We start from the raw sequence: 19913 nt of genomic DNA on the forward strand, positions 1-19913 counted from the left end.
AACATTGAATGAAAATGCAATTTTTGTTGACTGTTATCAGGACCATGTTCAGAATGCAGAAAGAAAAGGAAGACTGTGTCCCAAATTTGTGAACAAAAATGTCAGAAGTTTCAGGCTTGATAAATAATTATTTTGGAAGATCTAACTCGAAATATTGAAAACTGTTGCATTTTATTTATTTATTTCGTATGGCATGAGGATTGGTTATTAACTATATTTATACATTTGAGCTCATCAATATCTGCATTGCTGCTAAAGCTGAATGTCCAGTTTTGTTAGCCAACTCACAGCTTCATCACTGGCCTCGTGGATATCCTTTATTGTCCCACTGAATCTTCGGAGTGGGCACTCTGTGACGATATGTTGAACGGTCTGAGGCACATCAGAGCAGTCGCAATAAGGATCGCTGGTAATCTTCCACTTGTGTTTCCAGAAGTTGCATCTGCCATGTTGAGTTCTGATCCGATTAAGTGATGACCAGATTTTTCTGGGTAAGTTGAAACCAGGAGGTTGCATAACTGGATCCGAAATTAGACCTAATCTGTCAGGGTTTGAAGCTGCCCACCCACAGCGCCAGGCAGTGTTAGTATGAAATTCATCTTGGACTAGCCTCTTTCCTAGTAACCAAGAAGGTTTCCTAGATTTCAGCCTGAGATCTTCACTTAGGCAGTCTTGATGTATTGGTAGAAGAGGATTGTCACAGCATTTAACCCATTCTTTCTTCAGTGCCATTTGTCTTCGGAGATGAGGAGGTGGAATATTTGAAAGAACTGGTAACCACTCCAAAGGTGTGGATTGGATGGTTCCTGTTGCATGAGTGAGTAAGACAATACATCTGAATGCAAAGAAATTAGTATTTTCTTTAATTCAGTGAATTTTATCATAATTTCATATGTTATACACTCTTTGTTACTTCTGCTATAATTATATAGAACAGTGTTTCAGTATTCTATTGGTATATAATATGAGTGTTAGGATTAAGGTATATGCACAGACAGGGTTTTATGTTTTTAAGTACACAGAGAAGAAATAACTGTAGCAATTGACAGTTAAATCTAAAAGTAAATATTGCTGAGATTTTAAAAGAGAAAGGGTACCTCATAACCCATACCCTTCCCCTCCAACTATGTTCTGAGAGCTAATTTGTGACTGGTTTATATGAAATTTCTTTTTACTCCTAATTAATATGGCTATCATATTTTTCAGGAATCCAATGAAAGTTTAATACCCAGTCAGTTGGTAGTGACAACGATGAAGGTTGAGGAAAGGGAACCATGTATCAAAGAAGAATGTGCAGATGAATACAAAGAGGTACATGGCACTCAAAAAGAATTTTAGTAAAATGGTTTTCTAATTTTTTTATCCAACTCCATTTTAGCAAAATTATCCTTTAACCCTTTGACCTACCAGTTTTTTTTGGAAAAAAATTGTGCCCTTACATACTATTTATTTTTTCAGTTATTTTAAGGAAATGCAGACGAATATAGACATGGATGTTAATTTTACTTTTTCTGAAATCCACCCTACATTTGTGGCTCAGAGAAGTCTTCTCATGTACGAAAAAACACTAAAACTGCAGGTGTCCACATGCTAAGCAGCCTCTCATTTGAGGTACTTTAATGAGGTATCCTTGCAGAGTCCCCTTGCTGTACCACTCTGCATTGCCTGGATAGATCTACTGTAATTTCTTCTGAGTTGGAGACATTTTCGATTGGTAGTAGCCAGCAAATTGACTCTGAGGCGTCAAGGGAATATTATCATTGTGAGGGGTTTGGCAAAGATGCAAGATATTTACAGACATAAGCATTAGTTTCTTTCTTCTTTTTTTTTTTTTTTACATGATCCGAGAACTGGTGGGGTTGGAAATTCATAGACCATTTACAATTCTGTTGGAATTGAATGTGACATCAGTAAGTTTATTAACTTCAAGTTCCCAAATCCAGTCATTACTGACGTTCCTAACTGTTGATGTTGCACCGTGTGTAAATCTTGAATTATCCATTGGCACTGAATTATTGGAAATAGAATCAGATTCACCTTCACCAATATCATTTGTATTTTCACTTTGCACACTTTCATTGGGAATCTCAATATCCATTCCAGGTCACTGCCATATTTGTTTACAAATAACACACAGTTGGGTGCGTTATATTTTTCTTATTTCAGGAGCAAGTTAAGCCCCATTCACAATGCAAACGTAACGTAATGTAACGTAAACTTAAAATTAACGTTAACTTAGAAGTTAGCGGCCATCTTATCTAATGGATCCATTCACAATGCGCCGACGTAAAATTAAGGGATTGCAAACTCCAAGCTCTTGCGGTTAATTTTACGTTAACTTTAAGAACCAGCCAATCAGAGCAGAGGTAAACATTGTGTGTTGTGCACGATATAATAACTTCTTTCGACGAAACACGTGTTTCTCTTTCAAAATAATCTTTGTGTATAGGCTATGTATGATAGAAGGAAAAAGAATTACAAATACGCTGTACCGAAAAATAATTGGTGGAAATTAATATCCTGTAGTAATGAAATCTGACAATAAATGGCGGGAGACAAGCTCGCAGCGCTGGCAAACGGACGAGAGACAATCCCTGTCATAAATAAAAGTGTCCCTGTATATTTCTTAACATTATGACGGACTACTAGTTTACGAAAACGATATCATCCAAACAAATAGATCCAAACATCTCATCAGGGTGTGGTAGATAGGGTCATAGATGTCGGTGAAGGAGATCTTACATTTCTTTTTATTACAAAAGGGGAAGCAAATCGTAAGAAAGGCAAACAGTTCAGGCTTCATCCGCATGTCCAAAACGAACTGATGAGGGTCATTTCTTACAGTAGATTACCAAAATCGCCCTGAGATAACCTTCTTTGATTCAAGGGATGAACCCCATTTTCTGCACCGTTGTTTAGATCGCCTTTTCAGGTACCGTAGGCCTACACAGCTCCCAGGAGCAAAGCAATAGATGTTTGAAGTAATATGAATTCCGCTACCATGTTGTTTGATTCCATCGAGGTATTGAAATATAAAACTACGAGATAGCCCAAAACCTGACTTCCGTACTAAATAACATGGCAGTGTTTTGATTGGCTGCTGTGTACTCTTTACGTTGATGTTACGTTCCTCCATTGTGAATACCACAAATTTTACGTTAATTTTACGGTTACGTTACGTCGTTAAGTTTACGGTTACGTTTGCATTGTGAATGGGGCCTTACTGTTTATGAAATAAAAAATGTTCAGGCAGTTCCTGACATCTGTTGGTTATATTTTAAAACTTACAAACAAACTTCGCTAGCTTGGTAACCGTAAATATGCATCTTTAGGTAGTCCATCCGCACGGACGGAAGTGTTCATCAAAGTATGTTTGCATCTTTCGCTCACTGGACAGAACATTCCATCAAGGTATGGCTTGGGGTTAGGTACCTAACATTCCTTTTTTAGGTAAACATTAATTTGCAATAAATATAATTTAAGAGGAGTCAAAACTTTCAAATAAAAATATATGTACATACCTAGTGCCAGTTGCTGGGATCTTTGGCCACATAGAAAGGTAAACAGCTGGTAACGAGCATGCCACTATGCTGTAGTGTCAGGATGGTACTGCCCAAATGGAAAATATAGCCTGAGAGTCTTCACAAGTGGTACACCGTATGCCTGACCACTCTCAAATATGATGCCTTCCAAATTGGGTGTAGTCATGCTGAAGTAAGTCTCTTGAAGACCCCATACAAGTGCAGACTTCTGGGATACTTACCTGCACAGACTTGCCTCCGGGAGATAAGTCGGAAGAATGTGGTTGCCCACACACGCTTTTGCACACATATTTTGCATTCATTTCGTAGCAAGGTAATGCCAGTACATTGTTGGATGATCCTTAGTTTTGATTATACCATCATATATGAAGGGCATAGAGTCCAGGATATGCAGAGATTTCATGTAGATAACTAAGAAACGTTGATGAGAATAGCTTCAAGTACATGAATTTTGTTGCTGAGATTACTTTTAGACTCTTAATTTTTCAGCTTTGATCACAAACTTTCAGTTTGATTAAATTCTTGGGTAGGCCTGTTATCAAGGCACTTTATTTATAAGGTGATCAGTCCTTTCATATAGACTTTTCAAGGATATTTTAACTAAAATTAACTGATGAAACAGTAAAAATAGTATGTGGATGTAAGCTTTATTAAGTGACAAAATAAATACTCAGTACTGCTGAAATATTGTTGCCTGCAGTCAACATTGTACTAAATATACTCAAAAATACAATGATAAACTTAAGCAGTGAGGTAGGGATGTTCAGTACATGAAGAACCAGGAGTGATGTCCATGTGAGTGGGTAGTAAATATACTGAAATAATTTAATTTTTCACTTTTTCTATATTATTATTTGTAAAGACTGCAGTCCTGAGGACAAAAAATTATCTTTATTACAGATCAAAATTAGATTTTCACTTACTACCCGATTTTTAGATTTTATACACCTGTTTATAAGTTCATAATTATTCTGATATTATTGCACAAATGCAGAAAAATTACAGAATTATGACAATCAATGTTCTGTTAACTGGGAACCTGCAGAATGCTGCAAATCAATTTGACATTCTAGGTATATCCTGGGGATCTGAGCCTGGCACAAAAGGGGAGAAGCGGTTAGTACTTAAGTAACAATTGGCTATTAATTATTATTTGACCTTGGCACTGAGAAAATATTTAATAACATAAAATAAAGAAAGAAATGAAATGGCTGGATTTCACACAGTATTTACATCTAGTATGGTAAAATAATATATGTGTTGGGTGATATTTAAATGAAACCATATTTGAAATTTATTTCCATTTTTAATTTTTCATTATATGATGGAAGGTAATTAAATGTTTTTCTCCATAGGTTGTGGAGACGGAAGTCTGTGATGATGTGTGTGATATTAAAGAAAATCCTTTAGATGAGTAAGTAACACCTATATAAATAACATAAAATCCTTTAGATGAGTAAGTAGCAACTATATAAATAACATAATTTTGTCTGTACACTTAAATTTTTTTTGCACCATACCATATAAGAACTAATATTGGTTTAATGATCTACCCAATCAATATACTTCATTTTACACTTTACAAGTGAGAATACACTTAATCTTGAAGTATTTTATGCATACTTTGGTACACGTTTCCTCTTTTATTTGAGACTTCTTCGGCTGTAGTGTCTCAAAAATTATTTTATCCAAGTAAAATACAGAAATATTACTGTCCATTGATTTAAAATTGATGAACCCCATGTCCTTTCTAGAATGATGTTAAAAAACCCACTAAAATAATTACACTCTGTTTTCCTATAATACTGTCCACCACTTTCTTAGAAAACATCTTTTTCATGTTCAAATTTGATTTCCTCTGATTAATGTTGCTTGAGATTTGATATAGCTTCAGTGTACTGAATAAGGTAGGCATTAATCTGTGACCTCGGAAGTGAGAGAATAGAACACTGTCATTTCTTAATTCGTCAACTAGAGAATACTGAAGCTTTCAATATAAAATTCAAGAGACAAGGTCTTCAGTTAATGTTCCTACGGCTGGTTACCATCCGATCCTAGCTCTAGCCTGTTCCTCACCAAACTACTGCACTTGTTATGAAATTTGTAAATTGCAACCCTACCATATATATGCAATTAATCTCCGCCCTCAATAATCCCTGCGTCCTAATTTCAGTAAGGGAAATTTTTAATTTTAAAAAAATATTTGTATAGCTTTGCTAAATATTTATATTGAAAACGCTACAATCTTCTATCTATATATACAAAGCAGAAAATTTGTCTTTCTCTTCCTTATACAATTCTATACTATTTCACTAATGAGAACTAAATTTTGTATTTGGACAGTGCTCTCCATTCTCTAGATTTAGGCTCTTTGCCACATTAGCATAGGCTAACATTTTAATTATTTTCATATGAGCCTGTGACATATCATATTGAAGTCTCTACAATATAATTTGACAAGATATGTGTGCTATTTTATAAAGCAAAGGAATTAGAATCTTTGGAGCCTTTGTAATCGCTATATTGGGCAAAGCCAGGTATCACTGCTAATAGCTCAAAGGCAATAATTATATGGAAGCCGTCATCTTTTAATGTCACGCAACAATTCGCTAAAGATAGGAGCCAGATACCTGAAATAAATTAAAACGCTGTATTAGGGTCAAATCTGTAAAACTGTTTATGCTAATATGTATTTCACTTTAAAGAAATAGACTTACAATATCATTCATCGTTGCTTTCTTCTGAAGTCATCTGCAATGAATCACTTCCATTCTCTTCCATCTCCCAGATGCAGTCATCTTCAGTTCAGTCTAGTTCATTGGAAAAGCCAGTTTTCTTGAAACATATTAATTCTAGTGATGGCCTCTTGATCTTCCCGATAGGCTTCATAGTATGAGAACCTCCGGCCATCCATTCAGAATATACTTGCTGCACATTGTCTTTGAATGGCTTGTTGACACTTACATCAAGAGGCTGCAAGGCTGACATCATGCCACCAGGAATTATTGCAGCATCAGTCTTCTGTTTGACCATTTCTTGGTGAACATCATCAACAAGATGGCTGCAGAAACTGTCCAAAACTAGGAGAGACCTGTAGTTTGAGAGATGGCCAGGCCATCTTCCCCACACAATGCACAACCAATCCTTCATGAGATCCACCACCATCCATCCTTTCTCCTGCACACGAATGTGAACACCAAAAGGAAATTTCCCTTTAGGAATTGTTTTTCGCTTGAAAATTACATAGGGAGGAAGTGTTTGCCCGTCTGCAGTAACAGCCGGCATAACTGTGCAGTGAAACTTCTCTGCCCCAGTAGTCCTTATGACTATGCTGGATGCTCCCTTTTTGATAATTGTAGTGTTTCTCGGCATATCAAAGAAAATCAGAGTTTGATCTGCATTTCCGATTTGCGATAGCAGGTAATTATACTCGTGCCTCTTCCTAATTACAAATCTATGATACTGCACAATTTTTTTCACTGTAGTCCTTGTTAAGTCACTGGCATAGAGATGTCCTCCTTCAAAGAGAAAGATTGTTCCTTTTCATGAACCGACAAACCCACCTTCTGTTTGCTTTAAAATCAGGAATTTTCATGATGTTTGCTACTTCTACAGTCTTTAACTGGAGCATCTCATGAGGAACTGAAAAGCCGTTATTTCTCAATTGATTTACTTAAGAAACAACTTCCTTTTCAATTTCTGGATGCTTCCCGGTTTTTGGTCCCCGAAATGATAAAGTTGTTTTCTTGGTACACTGTAATTCTTTCTGCTTCCACCAGTATTTCATGTGTGATGGTGCTACAGAAAATTCATGAGATGCAGCACAATTCCTTTATTTTTGGCAAATTCTATTACGGACAATTTAAATTGTGCATCATAACTATTGTTTTTCTTTCCCATCACATCATTAACAAACACTTCACACAACAATTCACACGGAAGAACATTGTTGAAAGTGATTACTATACGCATGCGAGCCACAGCTGATAACAAGGGCAAGTTATGGCTTGCAGTCACAGATGTGTTCTGGCCCTGGGTGTTGGAATGTTGAGTAATCAATCACTTCCTCCTCTCCTAGCATAGGAAACATAAACTGGAATGTCTAAACTAGTTCTCAACTAGTCCTTGATTCATAATTAGTGGAATCCATAGATAAAACAAGGTGGGAGGGGGGATATGCACACTGCCGAATTAAGTATTCCCGATTTATGGAGAGAGTCGGCACATCTGCCATGACCAGTGTGAATCCTGTTGATGGTTGTCCAGGCCTTCCATTGAAAATCAAAACTGTATGGTTTGTTTTTCAGCCATGGTAGATTGTGATATTCTGATGGCGCTCTGGATATCCATACTTGCTTCCAGGCCTGAGGCAGATTAAAGTTAGTGTCTGCTAGGTTTCTGGCTGTTCTAACGGGTGGTTGTCTAGATTTTAGCCTGTTGGTAAGAGCATCATTTATGTCACAATGGATTGGCAACTGACTGGTGTTTGTTATTTTCTTATAATCTCATAGGAGAGCATTTTCCCAGTGGGGGTGAGGTGGTGGAATATGGGATAGAACAGGTAGCCAGAAAGTGGGAGTAGATCTAATTGTCCCTGATATGATTTGTACAGTGTGATTGAGCTGAGTGTCAATTAATTTGGCGTGACTGCTGTTCATCCATATCAGTGAGCAGTATTCTGTAGCAGAGTACACAAGACCAATAGCTGAAGACCGTAGGGTAGATGCTAATGATGCCCAGGTGATTCCACACAGTTTCTGAGTAAATACATGATCTTCTATTCTTAACCTCTTGAGATGCCAACCTCCATACATTATATTGACCTCCTTTTCCTTCACATCCCACCAACGTCCATGAGTGGTATTGACCCCTGTAGATCTAACCACTTTTTTTCTAGCTTGTAAAGTTTTAAAGTTGTCGAGACAGAAATGGTGTATCTTTGAAGGTGATGGATGATCTCTGCCTTCCTTGTATGTATTAATTGGCCCAAATCAGAAAGAAAAAAGAAACAGTTTTGATAACAGCACTAAACCAAACTGAACTAAGGTAAGTGACAGTGGACGCATAACATAATGAATGGGAATGCATGGTGTACGCGACCAACTAACGGACGGCAAAATATACTAAAGTACCTGCCCTCTTTCTCATGAATCATCCCATTAACCTGGGAGTTATACTAAATAAATCTTTGAAATATTGTTCTCGGTTCGTCTGCTCAAAGTTTTCGAGGAAACAATTATCCTAGTTTTCATTGCATTGTTAAACAACCCATGCAAATACAAGAATGTCACTTTCACTCTGTATAAGATGTGGAAGGTCTCTTCTCCATTAGTAGATTATAAGATAAATATATAGCCAATGAATGTATTTACATTCTTTTGAGTCTCTACTGTAAAAGTTTGAAAATAATCTGGCTAAACTGTTGTAATAGTGAATTTTTAAAGAGATTACTTCATTTTCACAGTGCTCACCCCTGAATCGCCTCCATCCCCTGGGTAAAGTGGCACTGAAATGTTTCCCATCACTGAGGGGTTTTCGTACGAAAGTTATGATTTGCATGTTCAAAAACACATCTGAACCACCCATGGCTAGCCTTACAACTTGTAATTTTTCTCTCCATTGCTATTGTTGTTGCTTTCAACAGATACGTTCTACCTGTGACTATAACATCCAAACTGTCTCTTTTCAGTCATATATTCGCATATTCTGTTTTCAGTTTCTGGAAACTTTACTTTATGTCCATAAAATCCCCGGTCGTTAGTGTTCGTCTGTTCAAGATAAGTTTTGTTTATCCTCCAATCATGTACCATATCTCTTGTCCACGTCATGCTTTCTTTTGGCAGTGACAATCTCACTACATTGATAAACAGGAGATAATGTGAGTCCACCTTGTCAATACAATACAAAAAATGAATTAATATACATTTTATAATTGTACGTGTTTCGAGGAAACATCATTCTTTTCCTCAGTGAAATATTATTTCATGGAATGACTTGATTAAAATGACAAATTAATTAGATGTTCAACTATTATCAAAATACTACTTAAAATAAACAATTGAAATGCAGCTATTACATAATGTCTGTTTTTCTTGTCTTCAGGGAATTTAAATTAATTAAATGATCCACTCAGATAACACTGTATATACTTGTTCTTCAGTATGTTGTTGTTAACTAAAATAATGCTTCTTGTTGCCCCAGTGTTCTTCTAGGACTCTTAATATAAATCAGCTGTGGCTAACAATGTATTGCAGATAACAGGGAAGGGTTGTGGACTCTCTATTATTGGAAGAGTGTTCTAAATCTTGACAGGGAGAAAGGTTGTAGATTCATTATTAATTAATTTTCCTTTTTTTAAACATATTAGTTTGCCAGTTTAAACAATGAGTTTTCTTCTGCTGAAATTTAATTAAAATTTAAGTTGCTATTACCTTTTTGTGACAAGTAGATTAACAGTTTCTCCAAGATATTTATGTAATTCTCTTTCTGAACTGTGTATAGTCATTTCTTGTCCCTTTCTACATTCATAAAACTATGATTATTGTTATGCGTATGTTCTCTCATAGCTGAATATCTTCTGTGTTTCATTGCATTCATATGTTCTTTATATCAAACTTCTAAACTTGTCTTTATAAACAATATAGATTAATATTTAGAACACTATCAAATTGGTAACAGGAGAATGATTTGGCAGAATCTCATAGGATGTATAGGAATTGTTCAGTTACTGTTTGAGGCAAGCATAGGCGATAAGAATGGTAGGGGTTGACCAAGGCATGAATATGGCAAACAGATAAGGGTGGATGTCGGATGTAATAATTACTCAGAAATGAAAAGGTTAGGATTAAAAATAAAAAAAAAGAATTTGCTTTACATTGCACCAACATAAGTAGGTCTTATGGCCATGATGTTATAGGAAAGACCTAGGAGTGGGAAGGAAGCAGCTGTGGCCTTAATTAAGGTTCATCCCCAGCATTTGCCTGGTGTAGAAATGGGAAACCTCGGAAAACCATTTTCAGGGCTGGCGACAGTAGGGTTCGAATGAGAGCTGAATCAAACTAGTCGAGGTGCTGATAACCCAAACAATGCAGTGCATTTTTATTGTATTATTAACTGTATGCAAATGTGATTTCTGTTTCATATTAATTGTATCAGTAGACACTACCATTGTTTATCAGAATTAAATCATATTCTATGTTTTCTAAAAAAATACTAGGTGAATCAAACATAAACCAGAATTTTTCCAATTTTATTGAATTAACCAACAAATGCACAAGCACCTCAGTTTTCTACATAGTCTCCCAAATTTGACACATTTTTGCTGCCAAATTGGCAACTTTCTGATGCTGTCCTCAAAAAGAAGAAGGAGTTTGCAGCCAGTTGTGCACATGCTCCTCTACCACTGCATCGTCATGAAATTGCTTTCCTCTTGCTTTTTCTTGCAGTGGTCCATACAAGTAGTAGTCACAAGGTGACAAATCTGGACTGTAAGGAGGGTGTTCCAGAGGTGTCCAATGCATTTCTTCCAGTTTTCCCCTTGTTACAACAGATGTGTGTGGCCTTGCACTGTCGTACAGATGAAGCACATCTCAGATCAGTTGATGGCCACATTAGTTGCATTATGCATCTTTTGTCTCGACCAAAATATGGCAGTAATAGGCTGAATTCACTGTCCTTCATCATGGTGGAAATCCACAAGCAAAATGCCCACATGGTTCCAAAAAAAAAAAAAAAAAAAAAAAACAACCCAGTTGAAAGCACCTTTCCAGCAGAAAGGCGTCTTTTGGCATTAACTGGCCTGGCTCCATCTCATTCCTGCCACATCATGCTTGCTTGTTCTGACTCCGGGGTGTTATGATGAACCCAAGTTTCATCAGAAGTCACAGTGCGATGCAAAAAAATCATATCCTTCCTCCTCTTAGGAATTCAGATGCCTCCGACATAAATCTTGGCGAAATATTTTTCTTCTTTGGAGGGAGTACGAGGAACTCACAAGGCAAGCAATTTCCGAAGGTTGAGATCATCATTGATGATGGCTTGAATACTTCCAAAGTTTATTCCTATGAGCATAGTAATTTTAGAAATTTTTATGTGCCGATATTCTTCAATAAAGTCATGTACCGCAAAATGTTTGCAGTGATGCTTGTCCGCGGTCGTCTGGTGGGGCTCATTTTCCTCTTTTTCCCATGCTGCCAAAAATTGTTTGTTCCTGGTTTTTTGAAAGGGTTGCTTCCCCAAATAGTGCATGGAGCCTTCTCAAAATTTCCAAATATTTGGTGCCTTTTTCCACCAGAAACTTGATGATGATGAGCTGCACAACGGAACGGACATGTGTACCTCTTGCTCGCTCTTGGTGTCCTGAAGCGAGTGGTCACTGTGGTGTGTGACGCATGAAGGCCCCTACTCATCCCCACCAACGTTCTATTATAGCCCCACCCATTCCCGTTCACTGCCGGAGACTCTAATTTTAAATTCTGGTTTATATTTGATGCACTTGTTATAAAATATTAAATTACAGATTACAGTAATTAAAAAAATCTAAATTGCTGAATTCAAAACAAAAAATCAACACATTTGGTAATAACGTGATATATTTTGCAGCGTCGAGTCCTTGTCTACGTCAAGCAGTGCTGAATTCGCAGAGTCTTTTGGTAATGAGAAGAAGAAAGGATATGAAGAGAACTTCGTTAAAAATGAAGAGACTCCCACCTGTAGTATATGTGGGAAAAATTTCAAACAACGAAAGAATCTATCCGGTCACATGAAAGTTCACTGTGACATTAAATGTTTTACGTGTCCTTTATGTGGAAAGTCATTCAGACACCAATCTAGCCTGACTACACATCTAATTGTCCATTCTGATGAAAGGCAATTCATTTGCAGTACCTGTGGGATGTCGTTTAACTTCAAGGTTCATCTGACAAGACATCAGTTAGTTCATACTAAAGTCAGGGAATTTTTATGTTCCATATGTGGCAAGGAGTTTAGTCAGCGATCCTCTCTTAAGCGACATGCATATGTCCATGAAGGGAATGGTCCTGAAGCCTGTACTATGTGCGAGAGATCGTTTCCAGTTAGGTCTGCACTAATACGGCATATGAAAATGCACTCAAAAGAACGACCTCATTCTTGTGAAACATGCGGGAAGACGTACTCTCAGAAGTCACATCTGAAGCGACACCTGAAAAAGTCATCCACTTGTGTTTCCAGTTAACATATGTCCTTGGCCTCAATTGCTCAGCTTTTATGTCAATCAAAATAAGTACTGTATTTAACACATCTATTACCGGTATACTGTATAGTTAAGTGTGAACTCGTGGAATTATACCTCAGTGGTTTATTTAACTCCACAGCAATGGGGAGCATTAGAGTGCCGTTTCACCCGGCGGACGGAGGTGTTCAAACGTGAGCACTATGCGAATGGAGCAATCTCTTAAAAATTAAGTGTTACAACAGTTCAGCTCAGATTATTTGAAATGTTTACAGTATAGACGCAAAAGAATGTGGTATGTTTGGTGTATCTGTGTTGGGCAGATTTAGCCAGATGGTCTGCAAGAGTAAAATAACAACATAGCAGTGTAGTTTTCTGTCTTTTATTCATCGTACACAACACAGTGTGAAATGAGATATATAAATAGGAGGGACCACACAGAATTATTTCCAGAAACTATGTTACTGTAAGCCTAAATAATATCTGTAACAAGTCTACATGTAACAGCAGGAGTGTCAGAACTGTCTCTAAGCTGTTAAAAAATTATCACTCACACCTGCGCAGGAGTGCACACTTAAAGTGAACTGCTATGCTTCCTTTTGAAGCCTAACAACTATTACCTAACTCTGATATGTATTTCAAAATTTTATTTCTGCTATTTCTATACCTGTGTCCAGATTTTCTGTATCATGTCAGTTTCTTTTTGTAATTTTGAAAATAAAGTTAAAAACATCATAATTTGCAAAGTTCATCATAAAAAACATACAATTTAATAAGACAGTATACCTGAAATGATGGCTTAGGTATTGAGGGATGTAGAATGGTGTCGTCCCATTTGTGATCAGTCTCATTTACGATCAGTCCCATTTGCGATCACTCTTATCAGTGACATACAGTCAGGTTGCTGTGAGGGAATTCCCTACTGAAGAACTGGTACAGGAAGACATCCCTCAAGTAACTGGCGAAACTACATACTAGGATTCTTACGAATCGTATGTTGAAACTCATTAAACTACTTATATGTACCGTTTGAGACTGATGCGTTAATATCGAGACTGACAGAGAATAAACTGGACTTACCAGAGTTTTAAGAAGTAGGACAAAAATGGGCATATTAAAACCATTGAATTATACACTTTCCAATTTCAAAACAAAGGATTTTGCTGTAACACTTTGCTTCTGCGATAATGCTACCCTTTTTGAAGCAATTGTAGCTCATCTCAAACTTAACAGTTAACTTGCACTTTATTATACAATAGGAAACACTATTACTGCTTAAATAATGATCAAACTGTTCAAAAATTCAACTGACACGTTAAGTAAATCAGCTGCTCAAAATATAATTAGCCTGCTTTCATCTATCTGTATGTATGTCTACCCCTTAGTCTCGTTTCTTGATACTGGGTCAGGATGAGATGAGATTAATTTATACGGGATGTTACTATGGCCAGATGCCCTTCCTGGCACCAACCTCAGTTGAGGAGCTAATGAAAACGAAAACCTACAACCTGTCTTCCAGTCTTTGACTGGGTCAGGGATGTAATGAATGAACCATGTAGGCTATTATTACAATGGGGTCGCCACTCCCAAGGTGATATTAATGACTGATCAATGCTACGAAAAGATAATGTAGAGTGTTGCTGGAATGAAAGATGACAGGGAAAACCGGAGTACCCGGAGAAAAACCTGCCCCGCCTCCGCTTTGTCCAGCACAAATCTCACATGGAGTGACCGGGATTTGAACCACGGTATCAGCGGTGAGAGGCCGGCGCGCTGCCGTCTGAGCCACGGAAGCTTGAGGAGCTAATGAAGATGAAATATGTTATAGTGAATGAAATTGGGTAAGGGGTGGGAGGACTCAGATCTGGCCTATCGATAGGAATTGTACCATCATTTGCCTGGAAGTGAAAATATTAAACCACAGAAAACCATTCTGAGAACAGCCGACGGTGAGGTTCGAGCCCACGCATTTCCCGAATGCAGAGCTTGGCTCCACAGTCGTAGCGCGTTAACATGTGTGGCCATTCAGGCTACTTTCACCTGTATTAATAAAATTATAATTTTTGTCAGTACGCACGGATTAGATTTACACGATTTCAGAACTTAATGTTAAGAACCGGACGAGTTGGCCATACGGTTAGAAGCGCGCGGCTGTGACCTTGCATCCGGGAGATACTGGTTCAAATTCCACTGTCGGCAGCCCTGAAGATGGTTTTCTGTTGTTCCCCATTTTCACACCTGGCAAATGCTGGGGCTGTACTTTAATTAAGGCCATGGCCGCTTCCTTCCAACTCCTAAACCTTTCCTATCCCATCGTCGCGATAAGACCTATGTGTGTTGGTGCGACGTAAAGCCACTAGCAAAAAAAATTAATGTTAAGAAAATGTGTAGATTAAAATAAGTTAAAGAAATGATAATTCTATAATGAGAGCGCAAAATGATAAGATTGCATTAGGGAAATAGTGGGTTTGAATCCAATTATCGGTAGCCCTGAACATGGTTTTCCGTGGTTTCCTATTTTCACAACAAGAAAATGCCTTAATTAAGGCCACGGCCGCTTCCTTCCCACTCCTAACCCTTTCCTATCCCATTGTCGCCATAAGACCTATCCATCTCGGTACAACGTAAAGCCAGCGATAAAAAAGTAAAAATCCATGTCACCAAACATCTCTGTCTTTTCCGTAAATTTCTGTAAGAGTATCCAATATATAAGGCACAAGGCTTGCCTTGCTTCGTCTCAATGACCTGTATGTCATAAGTAAGCATACAGATAACAACCAAAGCTACATCAGTGATGGATGTCTATAGCTGGAATAATTACAGTATGTTAAAAAACTGTAGACCAAAATTACCTCAAAAAACCAAGAGAGATCTTGTGCGGAGTACGCCCTAATTGGCAGTCCCCGTGCTGCATGGACTTTGGAAAACCCTGATAGGCTGCTGATAATTTTACAGTGGTCGCAAAAGGGACACGAACTGGTCTTTCTTCACATTCTTGTTTTCCACTGTAATAGGAGTGATCGCAAATGGGACAACTTTTGCTATGATCTATTCAGTTTTTCTCTATTGTTCCCTGTTTTGTGTAATTTCTAGAAATAAAAATGGAAAAATTCAAAATTTAAACAAGAATTTCAGTGATGTCATATTAGGTATATTATTTACAGAAATATGCTTCAACACTGCAATATAAAATTCAAGTGTATAAAATTAACTATAAAACATTGAATTATATTAATAAAAAGTACTTACAGCCATTCAGATGTTCAACTTGTCGGTCAAAATGTTGCACCATTTTGATGCCCTACTGTGACTTTGAGGTGCACTCCTCTTTAAGCACCAGAATAATCCATTAACACTGCTTCATTCCACTTGCCCTGGTATCTTATTTCTATTGTTTTAGTACCTTGATGAAATCTTTCACCCTTTCTTTCTTTTAAGGAATGGCATGCATACAAATATGGAAATGAATCAAAGTATTTTTACAAGTGGATTTACAATATTTAGCAAGAAAAAAAAATAATTATAGGATACTTTTACTTAATTTTTAATTTCAGTTGTTTATAACACTTGAGTGATTCCGTTTATTCTAAATCACCAGCTTTAATTCAATAACAATACCGTGGTGTAATTGATGTAAGGATATATATAAAATTCAGTATTTAGACATTTTCATGAATTTCAACAAAGTTGTTTTTTAAAAAAATGGACATGATGAAACAGTACAGCATATGGGCTTTGTAACTACCCATAGGGGGGATCTGAAAAATATAAACAGTTTCTCTGTAGCAAAATGATTACATATCAGTGTAATCAGAAACGCCCTTGGTTTTGCTGTGAGATTTATATTTGTACTCTGATGGAGTACAATATTTTAGGAACAGCTTATTATGATTGAAAAGAATACATAATCATGTTATGATATGTAACTCCCATTTCTGTCAGTAAGCCGAGTGCTTTGAGCACAAATTTAGGTGCTGCATTCATGAGGTGGCCTTACCATTGGAGATATCTCTCACACATTTTTCTCATCTATTGGGGCGATGCCAATCTTCCACCGAATAGTGTCGTTTGTGATGTGGTCAGGGCGAGAAATTTCATTCGACCAATGCAACATACACACATCCATAAGGTGAAGTTACTGCTCTACATGTCTTGTAACCGGCCATTAGTCAGCTCCATAGATTGTGACTGGCAAACAACTGTACGGTATACACTGGTGGAAAATGAAATCCCAACGCCAAGTAGACTTAGAGGAGTGCAATTTAGGTTAAGCAGGTTTCTAGGTAACATTTATTTGATTTAAGTTTCCAGGTCACATGTTCAAATATGTGCAAGAAAACGTGACATGGTGGTACCTTAATAACCGCTATGGTTGCCACTTAAGGTGTAAGTCCATTGTGTCGTACTGGTGCTGTGTGTCATTTTGTGGGATGGAGCTCCATGCTGATCTCTTGGTCTGTTGAATCAGCAATGGTTAATGCTGGTATTGAATAACACTAGATTTGTTCTCCAATAATGTCCCATGCATGCTCAATGGGTGAAAGGTCTGGTGAACTCGCAGACCAAGGCAAGTGGTGGGCACTCTGGAGAGAACACTGGGTGACAACAGTGTTATAAGGACGAGCGTTATCTTGTTGGAAAATACTCCCATGAATACTGCGAATGAATGGCAGCACAACCAGTTCATTTACTAGTTTTATGTACAAATCTGCTTTCAAAGTTCTTGAGATAATGGCGAGAGTGCTCCTGCTGCCATAGGAAGTTGCTCCCAAGACCATAACTTATGGTGTAAGACCAGTTTGTTGATGCTGCAGGTAGGTTGGTTCTAAGAGTTCACCTGGCCTCTTCCTTACCAAACTACTGCCATCACTGGCACCAAGACCGAAACGGCTGTCATCTGAGAATACAACAGATATCCATTCCATCCTCCAATAACCTCTAGCTTGACACCCCTGAAGTCCCAGATGGCATATGACATAATGCTACTGGACATCTGACTCGGAGCTATCCCTCAAGTAATCGAGAATTGTTACAGTTTGCTTGTGTCATTTTCAAAAACTGATGCCTGCCTGACCATCAGATGACAAAGATGGCTCCAAGTAGCCTACACAGTGGCCTCCACGGTATGCACCAGCCATGTGTCTTGGTAGGTGTGCTATTTACCAACTGATGAGCCCAACTTAACACACCGGAGCAGAAATTCATAGAAGACTTTCAGCACAATATGGGGACAATGATTTGCCACAGTGAAGTGTTTACCAGTGGATTGAACAGTTCAAAAGGGGTCACACGAGTGTGAAGGATGAGGAAAGATCTGGGCATCCATCTACAGCCGTAACAGATGCCTATAGTGAACAAGTGCGTCATATGATCCTGAATAACAGATGAGTGGCTATTCTATGAATTTGCACTCCTGGTACACCCTCATACCACAAAAAATGGATTATGGAATGCTGTTCTTCCTTGTTGCAAACAGAGAGTGGTGCGGCCATTTTTATGTTGCAATAGTGCAAGCTGTACTGATCTGATAACGCTGAAACCTGCCACAGACATAGACAACGGTGCCATTTAGTGGCTGATGAGCACACAATGGTTTATTGCCAACCTACAGACAATTATAGCAAAATTGCAGATACTTATTGACTTTCCCTTGTAAGTGTATGTGTATTTATATGAGGCAGTGGACACTGAGGATCTGTAATTATGCACAGCAGTGTGAGAATGTGTTAATTTTGATCGTGTTGTCAGCCGGGTTTAAGTCGTACTAAGGCAATGCTTCTCATACAACTATTCTTAAGTTTTCTAAGGAAGAAAACATTAAGAGGGAAGAGAATTAGAAATAAGGCACAGGAGAAAAAAGATCAGGCTCCACCAAAAGTGGAAAAATGAGATATTATTGCCAGGAGGCAACTAGTATGCGAGTCTATCATCACATTAAATATGACCAAATAAACTATAGATAATGCGTGCCACTTTGTGCGAGATATCGCAAGACATTGATTGCCAGCGCACCTAGCGTGACTGCCTTGAAGTTGAGTGCAGTAGTACACCATACTCTATGACTATGAATTATGCCAAAACTGTCAGGTTCCATGTCATCTTTAATTAAAAAGTGGTTACAGGAGTTTTCCCATTTCACTTCAGATGGAAAAATTATATTCAGTGACGTTTGCAGCAAAGAGGTGAGTGAAACTTGTTTTATATTTCCCTCTAATGAATTATTATCAATTAAGGAGAATAAACATGGGATTTTAATTGATGTCTATTAAAATACATAAAATTGAAGCTGTCTAAAAATGTTTAAGAACCTATTTGAGAGTCTATTTTAGGCAGATAAAAAACATTTAAGCACCTAAAAGTCTCAGATCTAATAATCAATACTCCATGTTTATTTGGTGCTTGGAAGTGTAGTGTGTTGTCTCAATATGAAGAAAAACGTGTTGGAACAAACACAAACACCCAGCCCCACAACTAGAAGAATTTATTACCGTAATTAATTAGATGCCATTAAAATCCCCGATCCTGCTGGGAATCGATTGCGGGACCTTCTGAACCGAAGGCCTCAATGCTGACCATTCATCCAAGTATTTAAAAAAAACCCGAAATCATTATTGAGTTTCATTATTTCTATCAGTATTAACATTCAACGTTCGTAGTATAACAAAGCAAAAATCGTTATTTAGTTTCAGTATTTCTATCAATATTAACATGTAACTTTTGTAGTTTCAATCTTGCCTCCTGATGTTTAAGGTCGGGCTGTCAACATGTTTCTCAGTTTAGTACGGGAGAATGTGGAAATGTCCAGTATTGTCTATAGCATATTTGATATGACAAAGCATAACCGATTAGCGTCCGAGAAACACAGAGTTGAAATTTGTGTTGTGTGAATGAACGATCAGAATCTCACTGAAACCACGAAAGAGCGATCATAGTCAATAGGCAGCACTAGAGCACAGATGCTGTTTCCCGCCGAGTTCCGTGTCTTTGCTTGTTGTTTGTCCACTGTGACCATGCAGGCATACTCGTAATTTTTTCTTGTTGCTTCAAGTGTATTACAGGGTCGATGCATAATTCGTGCGGTATTCTTTTGCGTTGGCAGCAATGCTGCATGAAGGGATTACTTATTGTCATTCCGTTGTTTTAACTGAGTTTGGAGTTTG

The 19913-nt window shown here is 37.7% G+C and overlaps 1 protein-coding gene across 2 annotated transcripts in view; it reads left to right on the plus strand.

Moving 5' to 3' along the window:
- The window catches only part of LOC136881933 (gastrula zinc finger protein XlCGF42.1), a 34293-nt gene extending 20270 nt beyond the window's left edge, over positions 1-14023 (plus strand). For both annotated transcript variants that reach the window (XM_067154389.2, XM_067154390.2), the window contains 3 exons: positions 1207-1311; positions 4898-4956; positions 12144-14023. In XM_067154389.2, coding sequence (XP_067010490.2) covers positions 1207-1311; positions 4898-4956; positions 12144-12756 — 777 coding nt within the window. In that variant the 3' untranslated portion in view covers positions 12757-14023. The remainder of the gene's footprint in view (positions 1-1206; positions 1312-4897; positions 4957-12143) is intronic.
- Positions 14024-19913: the final 5890 nt, after the last annotated feature.

This window comes from Anabrus simplex, chromosome 10 (genome assembly GCF_040414725.1).
Source record: "Anabrus simplex isolate iqAnaSimp1 chromosome 10, ASM4041472v1, whole genome shotgun sequence".
NCBI classification, from domain to species: domain Eukaryota; kingdom Metazoa; phylum Arthropoda; class Insecta; order Orthoptera; family Tettigoniidae; genus Anabrus; species Anabrus simplex.